The 19380-nt window shown below is 36.7% G+C and overlaps 2 protein-coding genes and 1 pseudogene across 2 annotated transcripts; 1 reads left to right on the top strand and 2 right to left on the bottom strand.

The window, feature by feature from the left end:
• On the bottom strand, positions 82 to 5467 carry LOC18766001 (mannan endo-1,4-beta-mannosidase 2). Its single transcript, XM_007198765.2, has 6 exons — positions 5381 to 5467; positions 4224 to 5251; positions 3224 to 3421; positions 2184 to 2306; positions 1528 to 1739; positions 82 to 898 (listed from the first exon to the last, which is right to left on the bottom strand). The coding sequence occupies exons 2-6, from the start codon at positions 4617 to 4619 to the stop codon at positions 493 to 495; spliced, it is 1335 nt and encodes a 444-aa protein (XP_007198827.1). The 5' UTR covers positions 4620 to 5251; positions 5381 to 5467; the 3' UTR covers positions 82 to 492.
• On the bottom strand, positions 9540 to 10554 carry LOC18766023. Its single transcript, XM_007198874.2, has one exon. It carries the CDS (start codon positions 10370 to 10372, stop codon positions 9869 to 9871), a length of 504 nt encoding a protein of 167 aa, XP_007198936.1. The 5' UTR covers positions 10373 to 10554; the 3' UTR covers positions 9540 to 9868.
• LOC18766060 lies at positions 16507 to 17383 on the top strand (annotated as a pseudogene).

The following is a 19380-nucleotide window of genomic DNA, read 5'->3' as shown; positions in this document are numbered from 1 at the left end:
GGGTGCAGAATCAATTCTCCTCATCTCTCAGAGTATTGTAGACTTGCATTAATTCAAGTTCAGAATATGAAAATCTCACCAGAGTCAAGGCAGTTTGTATAAATATCAATACACCAGTACTTATCATTACAAAAGAGCTATTGCTATCTCTAAAAGAGCTATCAATCCTATCAGCGCCTTAAAACATAGTTTCAAGCCTGCAACAAATACCATTGCTTACAAGCAAAAGCAGAATATTCAATAATTTAAGACCTTTTTTTGCTTGTTAATCTGTACTTTCATTATGAAAAGCTTGATAACATCACAATTTATAACAGCTTCTATAACTCATATGAATCATTTAAAATGAAATTATATAATGCGTATTATGTGGAAAGAGTGTGGTACACGACCGAGACCTGCTTCTCTCCTTCAAGCACTGTTGAACCATAACAGAGATCGCATTTTAGCCCCCAAGAAAATGAAATTTTCTGCTGAAAAAGAATAAGCATTTCACTGTCTTTGCGAGCACAAGTCTTTCAAATTTCGCTGTTGTTGAGTTGGTCCGTGGAGTCTAGCCAACCTGCATGATTGTTCTATTATCAGCTTATATGTAGATGGCCTTTCCCATGGAACAATCCCAAATTCATCATTATACTTGTCCATTCCTCCGACGAATAACTGCCAGACTAAAGAACCTGCACCAGACCCATTTTTCTTTGCAGATTTGTAAATGGCATCTAAAATAACTTTGTAAAATCTATCGCGCTGAGATGGTTCAAAGTCTTTGTTCTGGTTTGACAATCCATATTCGGTGAACATCACAGGTTTATTCAGCTCTTTGTCCCCATCTTCTATGTGAGAATGCATCCACTTGGAGACAAATTTGAGGTTCTCGTGAAATTCTTTATCATGAAACCTACCCAAAAAGTAAGGATGAAGTGAATCGTCTAAGATAGTCAGTTTGGATCACACATTCAAACAAGAATCCACCTGATCAATACTTTAAATTAAAAGTCTAGCAAATGAACATGAACCTATACATATAATTATTCTCTAATAAGGTGAGTAAAGTAGTTTATGCTTTTGAACTGTTAGATCGCAACACTGAGATGTATGGAGATGTATCCCATCCACTGTACATCACAACTGTTCGTATACGTATCTAAGGCCCTTATTAGATAATAACTCTCTATATAAGTACAAAAATGATTTCCATTTATTCGAAAAAGGTCCTTTATCAATAATTGGATTTTGATCCCTCAGTTGGCATGGATTTTTTGGGTCACCTGTGAGCAGGACACACTCACACAGCCAATCTAATAAGGACTTCAGTTAGGGGTATGCATCTCAATTGATAAATCAGTTTGGATGACTGAGATGCATAAAGTAAGATGCATTTCAATATATCTCAACATCCATATCTGATAAGGCCTTAATAGAGTGGGTACATATATATGCTTCTCGCCTTTTAAATTTCTGATAAGTTTGTAAGATTGGACTTCCCTCATATTGACTTGAGAAATTTCATGTAATGGAAACGCTTACCAGTGGTCAGGGTAAATATGAACAGAAGCAAAATCAATGTTTGGGACCTTGGAGTTGCGAATAAAATCTGATCCAAGTCTAGATGCCCACATTTCTGGATTCACAGTCAACCTTTTGGGGTTTTTAGGACCATAAAATCCTTCAAGGCCCACAGTCAGTAGATGTTTCTTGTCAATTGCTTTAACAAATGCTGACATTTCTTCTATCCAATCCTGCAACAGTATGCCATACAATTAGTTCATGTTCTGAAAACAGAGGTTACAGAGCCGACCATCCCCCTCTCCCTATCCATCTCCACACCTCCCAACTCACCCTACCCTCTGAAGAAAATAAAAGAATAAAACCCCCTTCACTGGTGAAGGAAAAGATAAGAATTAAGAATCGTTGAATGTTAGAATAAGTAGCTCTTTGCCCAAAGTAAGAGGAAAAATATTACGTAGTAGTAGTAGCTCTCTACTAATTTCTATTCTTTTCCTAATATGGTGTATCACAAAGAAATCACAAACACGTTAAAGGAAGGTTCCACCAGAATTGCACTTTGTCTCAAACAAATAAGATATTTCTGACTATATTTTAGTGAAAATATTTTGTAAAATCCAGGGAATCCATCAAGCAGAACTGCACAACTCCATAATTTTTAAGAACTGACTACATACTTGGAGAGTGTCGCCTGAAGCATCAGTAATGCAACGGGGTTCGTTTATTAACTCCCATGCAAAAATGGTAGGATCATCTCTATATTCAATTCCATTGAGAGTATTCTTCCTCGTTAGGAGAGTCTGTAGAAAAAAGGAAATGAATTAAAATTGGTTTGAAATCACATATTATCGTAGCACCAAAATCGATGTAAAATATGTTCTCAGCAAGTCTGTTATTACAGGGAGAAGAATCAGTGGATGAAAGTAATGACCTGTTCAACATACCATACCAGTTAAGACCAAAATCATTTATCTCATAACATTCAAACTCATTAGCAATCCACAATACTTCTACCAGAATGTTATTTTCAGAAATAGCTTCCAGAATTCAGAGATATCCCTTCTCATAAATCTTAAATGCCACTATCCTATTAACCAGAACTTGATGCTTTTAAATTCTAATTTTTCCCTCTACAATGCTTTAAATCCATGCAGCCATCCGTAAAAGATCTGGCACACAATTAGATCCCTTTGTATCATAGCAAGAACCCAAGGGAAGGAAACAAGAAAAAGGCCAAAGAAAGAAAGCTATTTCAAGATCTCCTATCCACATCATTCGGTGTGAGATCCAAATGGAGATCGACCAGAACCTTTTTCTTGTTGATCATGACACTAAGTTTTGCATTCTTAGTCATTGTACCTTTTGCCAGTGACCACTTTGCAACCAAAAAGCTTACCTGACATAATCTGTCACCAAATATTCAGTAAGTATAACCTAGTAGCAAGTCATCTTGCCAACAAAATTCTGTCCCCATACCCTGCCTTCATGTCAACATAAATATTGGTGAATGTAAGTAATACATGAGAAACTGACACTAACAAAATTTAACCTATTAATAAAATTTTGTTTTTTCCTTTCCAATATAAATAACCATATTAAACATACTAAATAGTTTTCCAGTCGTCAACAAGAAAATCTAGGTTATGAAGTGTCAAAGAGGCATCAAAGAGTTGTGCAATATTTCTTTCTGGGGAAGAAAAGCAACAAAAAAAGTTACCTTCACGTAATTCTTGAAATAATTTCGAATGGAAGGATCGAAGAAAAAGGAGTCATTGGAAGCGCTCAAACCAACACCTTCATCCCACGCCCACTTCACATACTGAGTCTTCCCACCATATGCTTGCAAGTTATTAACTAAGCTAAAAAGCAACCTGATACCCTGTTGTCTAGCTTCTACAATGACATGATCCAAAGCCTGTCACGAGATCACGGTGTTGTAAGAAATAGTTAAAAAGGGCAAAACAAATATGAAAATAATGGCAAGATAACAAAAAGAATAGTAAACCATTTTATTGTAGGTATACCATTAGCTATATACCATGTAGCATGGGAACCTTTGATTGTCTTCCCTTAAAAGTGCACTTTGAACAGCAAGAAAAAACTTCAAGAAGTTACAGAGAATTCTCTTTATCTTAGCAAAAATATGGTTATCTAAAAAACTGTTCCTACTGGGCAATGGTCATGCGTGCGCTTTACTTTATATTAAACAACAACAAATCATTAATCTTAAAGAGGTTAAAGAATGTGGCAGAAGCATTGCAATACTAGGAACACTTTTACTACATTATAGTCCAAAACATTTCGCAATAAGAAACACCCAAACATGACTGATCGTCTTTCAAAGGCGCTGGATTCTTAAACACATTTAGTCAATATGCAAACATACAAACTCTTTGTTTCAACCCTCGTTTTGTTTTGGGTTATTCCCACTTTCATAATGCAATATAATCTCTATCAACAAGGAACTGAGGCATTTAGTTTGTACTAGACCTGCTGATTTACCTTCTCAGATGGAACCGTAGTTTTATTACTTTAGTTGCAAACCTTCACTGATAAATTATGGCAAAACATGATCACCACTCAAGCAAACCCACAAATTGAAGCACCCAAACAAGTACAAAGAGAAAGTTTCGAACTCAACGAAAAACAAAACACAGAGGTCAGAAACTTATGTTTACTATAAGACAGAAGGATGAAAATACATGAATTATTAATACCTTGAACACTTGCTCATTGAAGCGACCAGGCGAAATCTGGAGGGCATTGTAGTCTCCATCATTAAAGGCCCAAGTTCGGCACACGGTAAGACCCATTGTCGCACCAGCTTGCAGTATCTCCCGCACCCTGGGTTTGGTATACTCATCCACACTATGATCCATTAACCAGTAAGAATTCCACCCATTAATGTAAAATGCTTTGCCATCTAACATGAACTGAGTCCCATTCCTCTCCACAAAACCCAGCTTGGTTTTTTCCTGTAAATTCGTCCCCAAGCCACCGAAGGACATGTAGATGAAAGCCACACATGATGCAAATCCAACAATTGGGTAGAACAGGCCATTTCCTGCCACTACCATTTTCTTCCTATACGTTGGAGAGGACCTCAAGATCATAAAAGCCCCAAAATTGGCACAGATTTGAAATAATTGATTACCCAGATGAGATTCTGGTACCTTCGAACCCAGATGCAAACAGGAATGTTTGCAAAAACCCAATCTTGAAGACACCCAGATCCTTCTCTAGCTGTAAGGAGTACCTCAAATTCTCAAAGAACTTCTCACACACATATAATACGGAGTGAGAAAGGAGAAGAAGCAATAAACAGAGAAAAATGCGTATTGCTGTCCTGAAGTCTTTGGGATTTTATAACTCAAAATTAGGCAAGAGGAAACCTATGACACTATGCAAGAAATGTGGAAGGTTTCAGACCGTGTGGGGAATATGGCAGAGAAATCACAGCTAACATGTACAACCTTGAAAACAATGGTCAAAAAAATTGAGAGAGAGAGAGAGTGAGAGAGAGAAAGTTTGAATTGAATGAATTTTCGGTGAAAGTGAGAGTGGCGGTGGGTGTGTGGTTGTAGTGTTGGTATCAAGCTTGCTGGTTGTTTAGATCTGAGCACCTGATTTCACTGCTTTTCTTCATGTTTACTATTTGTACTGAGCAAGTCTCTGTGTTCAACACCCATGGGGCCATCCCTCAATGTGTAGAGAAAAGATATCCTCAATGGCTGAATCTCACCAACTGATAAAAATATGAAAAGAACATAAAATTATAAACAATAAAAAACCAAAACAGAAAAATAGAAGAAACTCTCATGTACTCATTGCCAAGACTGTGCCAATGATTTGATTTAAGCTCACAAAAGTGTACCATTTGATCGCCTGCGGACAAAAGTTTTTGGGATTGACAGATCTGAAAACTATGTCCATGTGAGAGAGGCATATACTTTATTTATACGGTGTTTTTCTTTCTATTTAAAACTATTTTTTGGTATTAATTTGTGAGTAATGAATTTATAGAATGTTGCTGTGCCACTGGAACGAAACATAATCCAGTACACCAACCATTTCATAATTACAAACAAAGATTTTACTATATAATTCCACGTTATTGAAAGAGATTTTTACCTCTTGTGGATGTCAATTTATTGTGTTAAATAAAATAAAAACGAGGATTTATTCTCTTTCTGTTTATTGTCTTCTGGTATTTTTTAATAATTGAAACTGTCTATTTTCTAAGCGGTAATTTAAACTCTCCAAAAACTCAATTAAATCAGAATGATTCATCTATACGTTGAATGACAATTAGGTGCAACAATTTATGATTTAATTAATTTTTGTACAAATAAATTTTTAAGATGACCTAAAAATAGATTGTTCCGATCATTAAGCAACATTACTTGATGAGAAGGAAACAAAAAGTTGATGAAGAAGATTGAAAAGAGACTGCTTCTACATTTAAAAATATATATATATAGCGAAAAAATAGAGAAAATGAATGGAAAATTACAATAATGAGATTATTTAAATCAGTATTAATCTAATGATAAAAAAAATAATAATAAACAAAACACTTGTACAATGTAGGTCTCTAGAGGTCAGAGTCAATGAGTCATAAACTCATCTTTGGTGCTTGACCCAAAAAAAAACAAATTGGTGAGGCCAATGAAATAGCACGTGCGGAGAGCTAAGTTTGGTTTGGACACACAGTTCCTCCATTAAAAAAGTGCACGGAATTCCTGAATGTCAGCCCTGGTCTTAGAAAAATCAGTGTTGTATGAGTAGTGGCGGAGCTATTCCTAGGCCTCTAATTTTATAATTTTAGTTTTGTCTCTGTGTATAAAATTTATCGTCGCACCATTGACTAACATGGTTTTTAATCAATTCATTACTTGCTAGTTTGCTAAGCTTCATACCTAATTTTGTATTAACCGGAACGAGAGATATTCCTATGCTGGTTTAAAAATAGATGAATATCAGAAGTATCATTTAAAACAAGTTTATTGTTGTTGTTTTAGTGATTAAGACTTATAGTTATGTTATCACAAGTATATAGTTGGAGTCAGTTAGAAGGAGAACGACAAATGGAGGGATGCTTTGTGTGTGTGTTTTTTTTTTTTTGGTTTGTTTTGGTAGAGCAAGTTGGGAGATGCCTTGTTACTCATTGGAGAAAAAGCGTCTGGTCTAACTTAAAAAAGAAAAAGAAGAAAAAAAAAATATTGAAGTTCAAGGAAGAATAATTGGACGGTCTTTTCCTTTACCAAAAGAAGAAAGAAGAAGAATAATTCCTTTCTTCCTCCTAATTGTCATCTTCTATCATATCTTGTTTAAAAAAAAATAATAATAATGATATTTGTTTCCTCCTAATAACATATTAATTCCAATTAATTAGTGGGTGCAACTTTGTAGGGCTTTGATTGAAACTTTGCACCATCTTTGGTTTCGTATAGATTATTTTCCGTACAAAGGTTTGGTTATAATGATTAGTCCCCATAATTATCAACATCTTGCTGAGTCAAGACTCAAGTTAAACCCCAGAATATGCTCAGTAAAACCTCCATTTTTTTAATTATTTATAAATAGTATTTTAAACCAATTTTTACCCCTTACTACCAAACAACTGAAAATAAAAAATAAAAAGTATAAGGATATATAAATTGGACATGTGTCATTCTTTTGTTTGCCAAAATAAGGATATACGGAAGGCTTGCTTGCACTAGATCAAAACCACAAACTAATCCTCACTCCACCTCACTTTCTCTCATTCACTCATCCCCACAAATCGTCCTTCTCTAATCCTAAATCCTAGAGAGAGTCGATCATCCCTAAACCCAAGTTTGCCGCCAATCTAGCAGTCCACCGCCATTTCTCACTCTCTAACTCTCTCAATCATAGTGGAGAGAGTCGATTCCCTCTGGTTCACTCTACAAAAAAATGACAATATGATTCTAACACATGAAATGGATAGGTACATGTTGGATCCACTTGAAACAATTAATATAAGTTTGATATACTAGGGTGGTGAAAAATAAATGGCTCAAATATCCTGATTTGGTATTAATTGCAATGTAGCTTCAGAATCATATTTTAACACAGGTGGGAGAAGAAGCTCATTGTCTCCTAGGATGGTTGAAGCTTTGATTTGCTCTCAAATGGCTAAGTTCATAAGATATATCTTCATTACAATATGTGCTAACCATTGAGGAAACGAAGTTCTATGAATCAATTCAATGGGGTAATATTTTCATTTTCAGGTCAACATTTGTTAATTATATTTGAATATGATTTTTTCTATTTTAATGTGTCTTAACTCAAATTGTCTGATACATAATGAACAACTGATATTGGGCTCAAGCCCAACCCGACCAAACCTGCAAAAATAGAGTCGAAACCTATTCAGGTTGGCCCATTTTGGTTTTCAGCCCAATTTTTTCCTTAACGGAACAAAACCATGAACTGCTGATAAGGATTTGATTTGCAGGATATTCCATGGATAATCACCATCATACCTCCCCATTTGCTCGTTTCCATAATTTTATTTTCAAACAAAATTTCACCCAAAAAAATAAAGAAAAATCGAAATAGGGAATATAAATCAGAAAGTGAGTCAATCACCACCAAGGTTTTATAGAGGGTGTTCAAGAGGGGTTCTTTCTTGCCACTGGGATGCGATTAGATTTCACCTAGGCTCCAAATAATCTTAATTTGATAAACTCTATGTTCAATGCAGAGGAGAAAAGGGAGAATATGACTAATGCAGATGAAAGAACAAGAAAATATTGTTTTGGCTCTAACTTTAACAGAAAATAGAACGTTAGATCAATTACTAAAGTGGAGTTAAGGAGACTAAAACAACTATTTTTTGAATTTAAAGACCAAAATACAAATCATGCATTAGTTCAGAGACTAGTACTCCTAAAAACACTTGTAAAAAAAGGAGTATACTAAGTTTGTGTCATTTTTAACAAAACTTAACAAATCAAAACATTGTTCGAATTACTTGAAAAAGTCACTTATTTATACTAAACTGAACCAAAACGGCCCAAATCTACTCGTTTGGCCCAATTTAGTCAGCTCGTTTTGTCCAATCTTTATCGGCATTAATCAAAGAAGAAAGTTAAAAGGAAATCTAAAATCACCTTGGGTGTGAGTGTTTTAGGACTGCTATTTGGTTATAAAACACAGTTTTTCTCGAACCAAATGATTCCTGACCAAAACCTTTTCTTTCCTTTTTTAATTGAAGTTTTATTTTAATCGATATTGAAAAATACACACGTGATTTAAGGAAAAAAAAAGTAATTTGGTTTGGTAAGCTTCAAGAGCAAGAGTGATTTGAACCGAATAGCAGGCCTAGCGTGTGCACAGATGTTGATAACAGATAGATAGATTCCTATGTAGACTTGTACTGAACTCCACCTCCTGCTTTAAACCATTTTTAAATGTTGCGCAGATTAGTTTGGATTGGAGAAGGATTTCAGTTTAAAGAGAAAGAAGACAGAAGAAACCAACATATTATGTTAGTGCTCTACATCAAAATTCCATTCTCATCTTTAATGAAAGACAAAAGGTCTTCAACTAGCCATTGCCACTCAGAGAAGCTAAAAACCTGCAATTTGGCATTAGAAAATTGGTAATGCTAGCAGCCAAGGCCAATTCAGTAAGAAACACTTGTGTGGACGAGAATAACATTGTTTTGCTATCCCGATCAATTATGGTATGCCAAGTGAAAAAGTTATCACGCGTGGCAACCGTGATTGGCTGAAAATAGAAAAACAGTGTGATCTCCGTTTCCCACAAGTTTTTCTGCTAATTCATATGCTAGTGTTGCATAATGAACAGAAGGGCATGGGCAATGCGTGCTAGATTATCCTAAACCTAAAAGCTAAAACCTGGAGACTTAAACCAAATGCATCATTACATGTCTCTGTTTCCGTATATTAGGGCCCTGATAGATTTTCTCCTTTGCTGCACAGTCAAATTCCAGCATAAAGCTACTATTGCAATTGCTCAAAACACATACCAGAAAACAATTGGTCCTTGTTTATCACAAAGAAAAAAACACCCATGATTTCAAACATGTATAGTCTACAAAATTGCGAAAATTGGGGAAGGATAAAGATAACACAAGAAATAAGAGTCAGATCGCACAATAAAATCAAAAGAAGTAATGTTACAGAGCCCTACAACAACATGGGGGGTTCAGAGCTTCACCCTTTCTATTCTTGAGTAGAAAAACAGAAATACCAAATAATGTCTTAGGGAAGAGAGGAGAAAACTTTACCAAATCCAAAACCCCATCCTTCAAATCTACACACCCATTTCAACCCCCTTAGAACTAGCAAAAATCCCAGCAGCCAAATCATTCGATCACCTCAGAACTCCTCCTAAAAAGCGCAAAATACCCCAAAACAGCACAAGCAGCAGCCACCAAATTGCCTTCCTTCAACAAAATCCTGATCACAATCCCAAAAATCTCTCTTGTAATCTTCCTCCCCTCCACAACCAAAGTACTCCTAGGCTTCCCAAAGAAGGCCAGCATGACCACGATAGTGATCCAGGTGACCAAAGTGGCAGGCACCACGACTGCAAGAGCTGCAAACATGGAAAGCAGCCCAAAAACTGCCCCAAGAAGCACCGAGGCATAAAGGGCAGGCCACCCATATGATGAGGCAGAAGGTTGGGCTTGCAATTCATACCAAGACAGTATGGATTTGAGGAAATTCCATAAAGAAGTTAAAAGGATGGCATAAACTAACACAAATAGACATACCCATGTTCTCCTTTTGCTCATAGTTGTTAAAAACATCATGTAATATGATCGCGGCGGCGGTGTTTCTTGCTCATCTTCTGTTGTATCTGCCATTGAAACAGCTTGCTTTTTCTCTTTCTCTGTATGCCTTAGCTTTGGGTTATTTGCTCTGGACTTATTTTTCTCAAAGAAAATCTCCACAAGATTTTGAAAAAATTAAAGCTATCTGAGCTTTGGGTTGGTTTTGGTGATCTTGTTGTACATCTATGTATGAGTGAATTCTGAGATTGATTATGAAAAAGATGGGGTAAGGAAGCTGAAGACCACATGCACTTGAAGCGCGTGGAGTAAATTCCTTAATGAGGGTGACAAAAGTTGATGCCACGTGATAAGTGCGTGGTACACGCGCTTCTCATGGTGTGTAAATGTTAATGTGCTGGGATTTACATGCCCAAAGCAAGAGCACCTATGTACACACTAATAATAATGAGCTTTCTGTTATAAATCTAGAGAAATTAGAGAGGAAATTGAGAGAGAGAGAAAGTAGAGAAACTGAGTTTCTTCATTCTGATATCTATCTGTATATTGAGTAGGGAAGGGGGGAAGCCTTTTATAGGCATTTGGGGACTCCACCTAACCTACTTTATTTTACAACACTTCCCCTTGGAGACCACAAATGATACAGAATATGTCTCGTTAAAAACCTTGCCAGTAAAAACCCAGTGGGACAAAAACTGGTCAAAAGGAAAAAAGAGTACATAATCATGTGTAACATAAAATTCTATGTATATTGACACGCGTGCGACACTGCCTCGTTAAAACCTTGCCAGGAAAAACCCAGTGGGATAAAAACCTGGACGAAGGAAAAAGAGTACGGTGTTTGAAGATCTTTATTGATAGCACGCTCCCCCTGATGCTTGGCAAAATATCTTTAAGTCATACTGTTGATCACCTTTCTGAATATCGTAGTTGACACTGCTTCTGTGAATCAATCTTGAGCAACACTGCCTCGTTAAAACCTTACCAGGAAAAACCCAGTGGGATAAAAACCTGGATGAAGGAAAAAGAGTACAGTGTGTGAAGGTCTTTATTAATACCACGCTTCCCCTGATGAATATCTCCCCCTGAAAACTTCATGACTAGCTTTTCCAGTATGCGACCATAGAAATTTCCAGAGTCTGCATATTTAATAACACTTGGGCTATTTATAAGTTCACTCAAAAATATGCCCGTATATGGTGTTATGCTGAGATTGCATTAAATATGCCTCACATCATCCCAAAATGATGGTGATGGAGTTGAGCTCTATCTGGAAAATACAATGTCCAGTCCAATATACTTCCGGAAAATCCTTAGAGTGCCTAACGGATAATCCTCATAAAAATGCTTCAATACTTTCTTAGTATAAGCAAGAATCTCGTTGGCATAATGCTCGATTTTTAAGTCGAGATAAATATTTCGTGAATTCTGCAGAAGCTTTAATGTGTTGCAATCACATTATAATCAATGTACTCACTGAGGTAATTTATGCATATTAATATTGAGTACAAATTTTGTGCTTCAAGTACATGTCCTTTAAGGACTTGCTTTATGTAATATCAATCCTCTCAACGGATTTTGTCTAAAAGGGATTAAACTTTATGACACATTATATAGCTTTTACCCAGCTATTTATACATCTTTAGGAAATCGCTTCTGGCGATATGCTCCATGCATTTAATAACCCTTAAAGATAATATGTTGGTCTCCGTAATTGTGTAATAAGGGGGGGCACAATTGAATCTGTAAATATGGAGAAAACCCAACATTCCTTGTTTCTGCCAGAAACAGTGTGTCATACAAAGTAGGTATATTCCCTTTTATTCCGAACACCGAAGTATAAATTTTAGTATTAACATCTTTTGGGGTTCGTACTGTGGGTTTGTTCTTTCACGTTCATTCTCATCTATAATGGAATTACCTCATTCCATTTTGGCCAATAATATTGTCGACAAATAATTGAACGTGGTTCCAATCAACACAGCCCATTGATGATTTGAGTAGCTACTCCAAAATCAAAAATTGTTATTCATCAATTCATGATCCCACCATTCTCATTTGCATGCGCATGCATCAATTATAAGCATTTCTTTGCTTTTGGGTACCCAAGCCACTTCATGGGGCTTTTATTATGTGAGAATGTGGATTATAACCTCCATTGGAGCGTTATTTAGCAGTAGGGCGTGGATAATCTCTATTTAGGGAGTTGGAACATTTAGAACCCATATATCTGTCATGCTGAAGGCATGCCACAGATTAATACATACATGTCAATTAATTTCTGGGACCTTAACCCATATTATGGGACTTTAACCCATATAATTTGCTACGCATTAGGCGTGCACAATATCAATATTGACATGTCAAAGGATTGTCCTTTCGGGACTTCAATCCACATCATTTGCTACGCAACAGGCGTGCATCATATTGATCACTGCTATACCCATATTCTGTTCTTATGGGACTTTAATCTGTGCAGTGTATTATCAATGTATCCAACTTGCAATCTGTAAAATTTGCATTAATAATTCATGGATACATACAAGCCATTCTTTTGGAACAGACTTATCTTCCCATTTGGTTACCTTTCAAGATAACATATCAAATAAGTATATAAGCATAAAATAACACAAATACTGCTTACATCCTTAGGTGGGAGAAACTTTTCTCAAGTATCATTCAAGCTCGTATCGGCCCAGTAAATATAATGTAGCGATTGATGATCTAGTTATATCCTGCAAGAGCAAAATCACAACTCTTTTCTCTGTCAAAAACAAATAACCCTCAGAGTTAGGATCACTCCATGGATTCTTTCTTCAGATGTTCATTCTAAAGAAATAAAATCTCTTATGAACAGAGAGTTATAAAAAGAGAAAAAATGCAAAAATAATGTGATATTGATTGCAGGAGAAGGTAAGCAATCAAGGAAGGAAGCTGGTGGGAGCAGACAACAAGCTCAGCAATCAAGGAAGGAAGCTGGTGGGAGCAAACAACAAGCTCTCATTTCTTCTAGTTTAGAAGAACTTCCGGAGATTAGAGCATAAGGTTGCCTTCACAGTTCCCTGATGTGGCGGAAACGTGATCAGGGATAGTCTCGCTTCCTGAATGGACGATCAGAGATAGTCTTGCTTCTCGGGCATATTAAGTGCTCATTGATAAGAAAAACAAGTAGATATCGCATCACTAGGTATGGAGAAAACTGGATGTCTTCTGCAAAGAAAATTTCGTTAGTAACACATTTATACACAAATACAATGAATAGGTAGAACCGGTGAATTTCAAATTAACCATAGGAAAATTGCGAGATTCTCGGGATACTTTTGAAAAAGTAGCTCCGTGAAATCCGTAAAGCAAGATCAGCTTTGATGAAAATAATACTTAAAAACGCCGAAAGTGCCGACAAACATTAATGGAGGCCACATGAAGTTTTGGAATCTGGAAAAGAAAAAGAGAATATGGGGATCCGAGAAGATATTGGGATCCTGAAAAACTGTAGCCATATTTCCTCCTATAGATATTGCCTTTGCAAGACTTGATTGGAGCAACTGCGTTTCAACTCAACTTCCTTCATTTTCTGAAACTTTAGTTTTTCTAAGGCTTTCTTCGAAACCTTCTTAAAAATGGCTTCCTCTTCTTCCTGCCCAAATTATTTCAATTTAAATGATACTCCCATAACAACCAGTGACACCAAAGTTTGGCGTCCATCCTTTGTATCCCAAAATCGTCATCTCACAGTTAATGATTCTGTGATGATGAATGATGCTACTGCTGTCATAGTAGCTAGGAATTTCATTACTCCAATGGATGAAATGTTGTTGACAGGGAGATCAGAGGAAGAGGCTATTGATGACTCAATGGCTTTTAGCATTCAGAGTGCTGTTTCTGTTTCTAACATGGCTGATCGTTTGCGTGCCAGAGCAAACGAGGTTGAGAGGTTAACTACTGAAAATTCGTCTCTCCAAAGAATGCTTCATGAGTCTCAACAGGAGGTTGAGAAACTTAAAGGAGAGAATAATGCCTTGTTGAAACTGGTGAGTTCGTACTCTGTTGATACACTGAGAAGGCTAGACATGCTGCAGGTCTCCAATGAAAGAATTTTGGGAGACCATGAGAGGCTCATGGCTAAGCTTAAGAGGCGTCGTCCTCTTCCTTCAGAGGCTTCCAGAACATAATGTATTTTTATAGATTTTACAGGGCCTGCACCTTCATTGCAGGAAAAAATCTATCTGTTGTATGTTCCTGTAATAATAATTGCGCACATTCTTAAACTTGCACCTGTGATTTTTACGTCTTTTCAAAATGACGGTTTGGAACCTTGTGCCTTATAGGTTCAAATAACCACATCGACTCTCCCAAATTTCATATTTCAACGTATGGAACTTTTGGCCTGTGATAAACACAAACTCAGAATTCATTTGCCATTTTCAAATGAACATGAAATATGGATTGAGTAAAAGCCACGCTAATATCTCATATATTTGGGTTCATGAGCTTCCAGCCCAGATATAACAAAATATGTGGGGAGCCTCAATTCATCATTCTCTTATGCCAAAGAAATATGTGGCGTACCACAATTTGCAATAATACCTCAAGGGTTGTCCATTTAATTGTTGGAACTTCAGGTTCTCAACACTGTTAGATTTTGAACTTCAGGCCAAAATCACATATTCTCATGGTATGGACATTCAATCCCCTTAGTTTTTGAACTTCGGGCCAAAATCACATATTCTCATGGTATGGACATTTTTACAATTTTCTGTACATATTTCTGGACTTCAAGCCCTTACATAATTGTCCATATCTTGAGGAACTTCTGGCATCTCATTTAATTGCTCATCCATGAGTTTAAGGAACTGCAGGTTCCCTTTTTGAATATAGTGACGGTTTACCCAAAATGGTTAATATTTATGTATACGTCACTATTCATATATACGGCACTATTCATGTGTACAGTACATTTGCCAGTACAGTTATCATTCATGTGTACGGCATTATGAACCAATACGGTACTGTTACATCATTAAGAAACCCCAGGTCCTTATTTACATGTCAGGGATCAAGGACCCTCAAGTCCGATCACATGTTTACAAATATAGTACCGGAGAGACTGCCAGCTCTCATATTAACATCATCATCAAGGATCTTCAAGTCCTGATGTAATTGTATGATGAGGATCAAGGAACTTCTGGTCCTGATCTGCATACTGTAAAAACTCATCATACAGCACATTTAATCCATAAAATAAATTGCTGGTAAATAAATTACTGGTATGGACGATAAACCCGCACCATACATTTAAATAAAAGTAAAAGCGTGGACGATAAACCCGCACCACCCTTTTAAATAAATGTAAATGTGCGGTAAATTAATTTCATAAATTAAAATGCTTGCTGTATGGACGTTAATCCCGCACCATACTTTAAATAAAATTAAATGTGCGGTAAATTAAATTCATAAATTAAATTGCTTGCTGTATGGACGTTAATCTTGCACCATACTTTAAATAAGATTAAATGTGCGGTAAAGTAAATTGTGCTTGTATGGGCATTAATTCTGCTCCATACATTTAAATAAAAGTAAAGGCGTGGACGATAAACCCGCACCACCCTTTAAATAAATGTAAATGTGCGGTAAATTAAATTCATAAATTAAATTGCTTGCTGTATGGACGTTAATCCCGCACCATACCTTAAATAAAATTAAATGTGCGGTAAAGTAAATTCATAAATTAAATTGCTTGCTGTATGGACGTTAATCCCGCACCATACCTTAAATAAAATTAAATGTGCGGTAAATTAAATTCATAAAGTAAACGTGCTTGTATGGGCACTAATTCTGCTCCATACATTTAAATAAAAGTAAAGGCGTGGACGATAAACCCGCACCACCCTTTTAAATAAATACTGTTGTATGGGTAATAAACCTACACCATACAGTAAATAAAATAAATGTGGGAATAAAAACCACCACTGAACAAGATAAGGAAAGTGTTAGTATTAGTAACGGTCTCCCACTGATAATATGTTTAGTATTACCAAGGGTCCATTTTTGTTAATGGTTAGTAATAGAAAAGCAGATAAATATAATAATAAATAAAAGGGAAGATCATGGAGCAGAGATCTTATCGCTACTTTAGAGTCAGTGCCCTTGCTGAGTGTCTGAGAGCAAGATGATTGCCTTTTTTTATTTTTTATTTTATTTATATATATATTTATTTATTATTCTTTCTTTCGGTGAGTTTGCTTTTCTTTATCGGTGTGTGGACTGTGCACATGGTTAGCGCAATAACAAAAACAGTGAAAACTCATGAAAGTCTAGGACTTTTCAGGTCACCTTCTTCAATCAAAGAGGACCCCTTTTTCTTTTTGCCTTATTTTTTTTTTTTTTGTTCATGGATCCCAAGGGCTCAAAGCAGACACTAGAGATACCCAGCTTCTTGAGCCTCCCACAGCCTCAACAGCAGCAGCAACAACAACAACAGCAGCAGCAGCAGCAACAGCCCAACATGAGTGAGAACAAACCTGCTCTGTGTGCAGCAAGAATTTTTCAATTGACCAGAGAATTGGGCCACAAATCTGATGGGGAAACCATACAGTGGCTTTTGCAGCAGGCCGAACCGTCGATAATTGCAGCCACCGGGACCGGTACGATACTAGCATCGGCTTTAACAGCGGCAGGGGGCTCTGTTTCACAGCTGGGGACTTCTCTATCAGCTGGATTGCACCAAAAGATTGATAAATTGGGGGGGGGGGGGGGTCCAGTATTGGGTCAGGGAGTAGGACCAGTTAGGCAATGGTAGGTGGGAATTTGGGGAGACCCCATGTGGCCACTGGGCTATGGCCCCCTGTCAGTAGCTTTGGTTTCCAGTCATCATCTTGTAGAGAAGGAAGCTGTGATATTGGAGAGACTCATGAAGACGACCCAGAAAACAAGAAGCTTTCTTGGAGCCATGGCTGTGGAGAATTCGATTGGTGTTGAGTGAAAAGAAGTGGGCTTTTCTTTTTCTTTGCAAAAGCAGAGAGCTTGAAGTTTGTGAGGGAGAACATGTGGAGTTCTTGGAGTGGTGAATGTGAATTGCGAGGGTTGCAGCAAACGCTCCTGGCGCTTATTCGGAAACGAAGAAGAGCAGAGGAGTAAGCTCTGTGTGGCCTATCAGCTCTGTTGGTTAGAGACTCGTGCTGATAACGTGTTATAAATCTAGAGAAATTGGAGAGGAAATTGAGAGAGAGAGAAAGTAGAGAAACTGAGTTTCTTCATTCTGATATCTGTCTGTATATTGAGTAGGGGAGGGGGGAAGCCTTTTATAGGCATTTGGGGACTCCACCTAACCTACTTTATTTTACAACACTTTCTCTCTTTTTTCTTCTTTTATTTTATTTTAGGGGGAAATTACAAAATCATACCCAATCTTTAAAGACTCATTTGACTGGTACCCTAATTTAATAAAACTTTTCAAAAGACACCCTCCTTTAATAAGACTGTTAAAAATTCTGTTAATTGTTGATGTGGCATAAGTGAAACTCATTTTTTAGGTTGATGTAACATCCAATCTAAAAATTAATTAAAAAATTCTTTATTTTTTAAAATTAATTAAAAAGTTTAAAATCGAACCTCTCATTCCTAGCCTCGTCTGTGATCCACCTTCCCCACTTCATCTACTGTCACCCAAACCCAACCAACTCCCATCTCATCTCCACCGTCATCCAAACTCAGCCACCCCCACTGCTCCTCCTTCGCTTACACCACCATCACCTCCCTCCTCTCTTCAGCTCTGTCTCTGTCTCTGTCTCCGTCTCCATTTCTCTGTCTCTCTCCCCTTCCCCACACCAAACCTTATCAAGACACCCAAAACCCAATTCCATGGCTTCCACTGTGCCTTCCAAGTCTCTTGTCCACCAAATCCATAGTCATGGCCTTCCTTTGCCCTAGTTGAACTCATCCATAAGCCTGAAACTCAACCGGAGAATGAAAAAAAGAGCTTTGTTGTTGCTACTTTAGCAGCTTAGGAGGATGAATAGACGGTTCAGAAGACTTGGAATCTCACAGCAAACTTGTGAATTCCCAATTTGGTTTTGATTCTAAACCCATATCCAAAATCCCCAAATAGAGACTGAGAGAGAGATATATGGTCATTTTGACCTTCGACCAACAACCCACATCCCTTGCAACCAACAACCCCCAAGCTCGACATAAACCACCTTTCCCTTTGGCTATCGCCCAGTCCCCATCTCCCTGTAAACCTAACACCCATAACCACCCCAACCATAGATGCAACCCAACCCCTTCGACCTGATCTTCAGCTAGTAATGGTTGGGTTTCAGCCCCAATGTCTACAATAAAGAACCTAGAGATGAAACGCAACTCATATATGAAACACAACCCATCTAAATCCCTAATTTCTTGATAGAACTATGAATTCTTAGTTTATAGGAATGGGGGACGAGATGAATTTTAAGACAATTAGAGAAACAAAAAGAAGAAGCTAAGGAACTGCTTTGAGTTCTGCTTTCAGAATTGCTTGATTCATTTCAATGAATAACTTACGTATTTATACAAGGTTTGGTTGCCAAAATCAAGAATTTAAATATTGAGGGTTTCAGAAATATCGGTGGTCCAAAAACACGGAAATATCTATGGAAATATTGACAAAATATCGATATCGATAAAAATGACGGAAAATGGTAGAAAAACATGGAAATTTGTGATGAAACTTTAGAAGATGTTTAATTAGTCAATTATATATTGTTTTGGCGCATTTTTTTTTTGGTTGAAAAAAAATGCATTGTATGATGAGTTGAAGTGATTTAAGTTGAGTCTAGTGCCAACTAACAAACACTGTAACTTAAAAAATGAATAATATGAAAGTAATAAAATGTATTATTATGTAGGTTAAGAATAACAAATGTAAAGACACATAACAATAATAAATAACTTTATAAAAAAAATAATAAATAAGAGGGATTTATGTAAATACATAACAAAATTATATATAGTAAAAATATTAGCAATATGTGTAAGTTTATTAAATTATATATTATATATATAAGATAATTTCTTTGTTCGAGCAAGTCCATTGGCTATTC

Source organism: Prunus persica, chromosome G3 (assembly GCF_000346465.2).
Source record: "Prunus persica cultivar Lovell chromosome G3, Prunus_persica_NCBIv2, whole genome shotgun sequence".
Lineage (NCBI taxonomy): Eukaryota > Viridiplantae > Streptophyta > Magnoliopsida > Rosales > Rosaceae > Prunus > Prunus persica.
The sequence above is the reverse complement of the archived record's forward strand: the minus strand, read 5'-3'. Positions and strand labels throughout refer to the sequence as shown.

Coding starts and splice junctions, on each gene's coding strand:
- LOC18766023 (XM_007198874.2), bottom strand. CDS start 10,372: ATGGCAGATACAACAGAAGATGAGCAAGAAACACCGCCGCCGCGATCA.
- LOC18766001 (XM_007198765.2), bottom strand. CDS start 4,619: ATGATCTTGAGGTCCTCTCCAACGTATAGGAAGAAAATGGTAGTGGCA. Junction 3,422..4,223: donor TCAATGAGCAAGTGTTCAAG/GTATTAATAATT, acceptor ATCTCGTGACAG/GCTTTGGATCATGTCATTGT. Junction 899..1,527: donor CATATTTACCCTGACCACTG/GTAAGCGTTTCC, acceptor CTTTTTGGGTAG/GTTTCATGATAAAGAATTTC.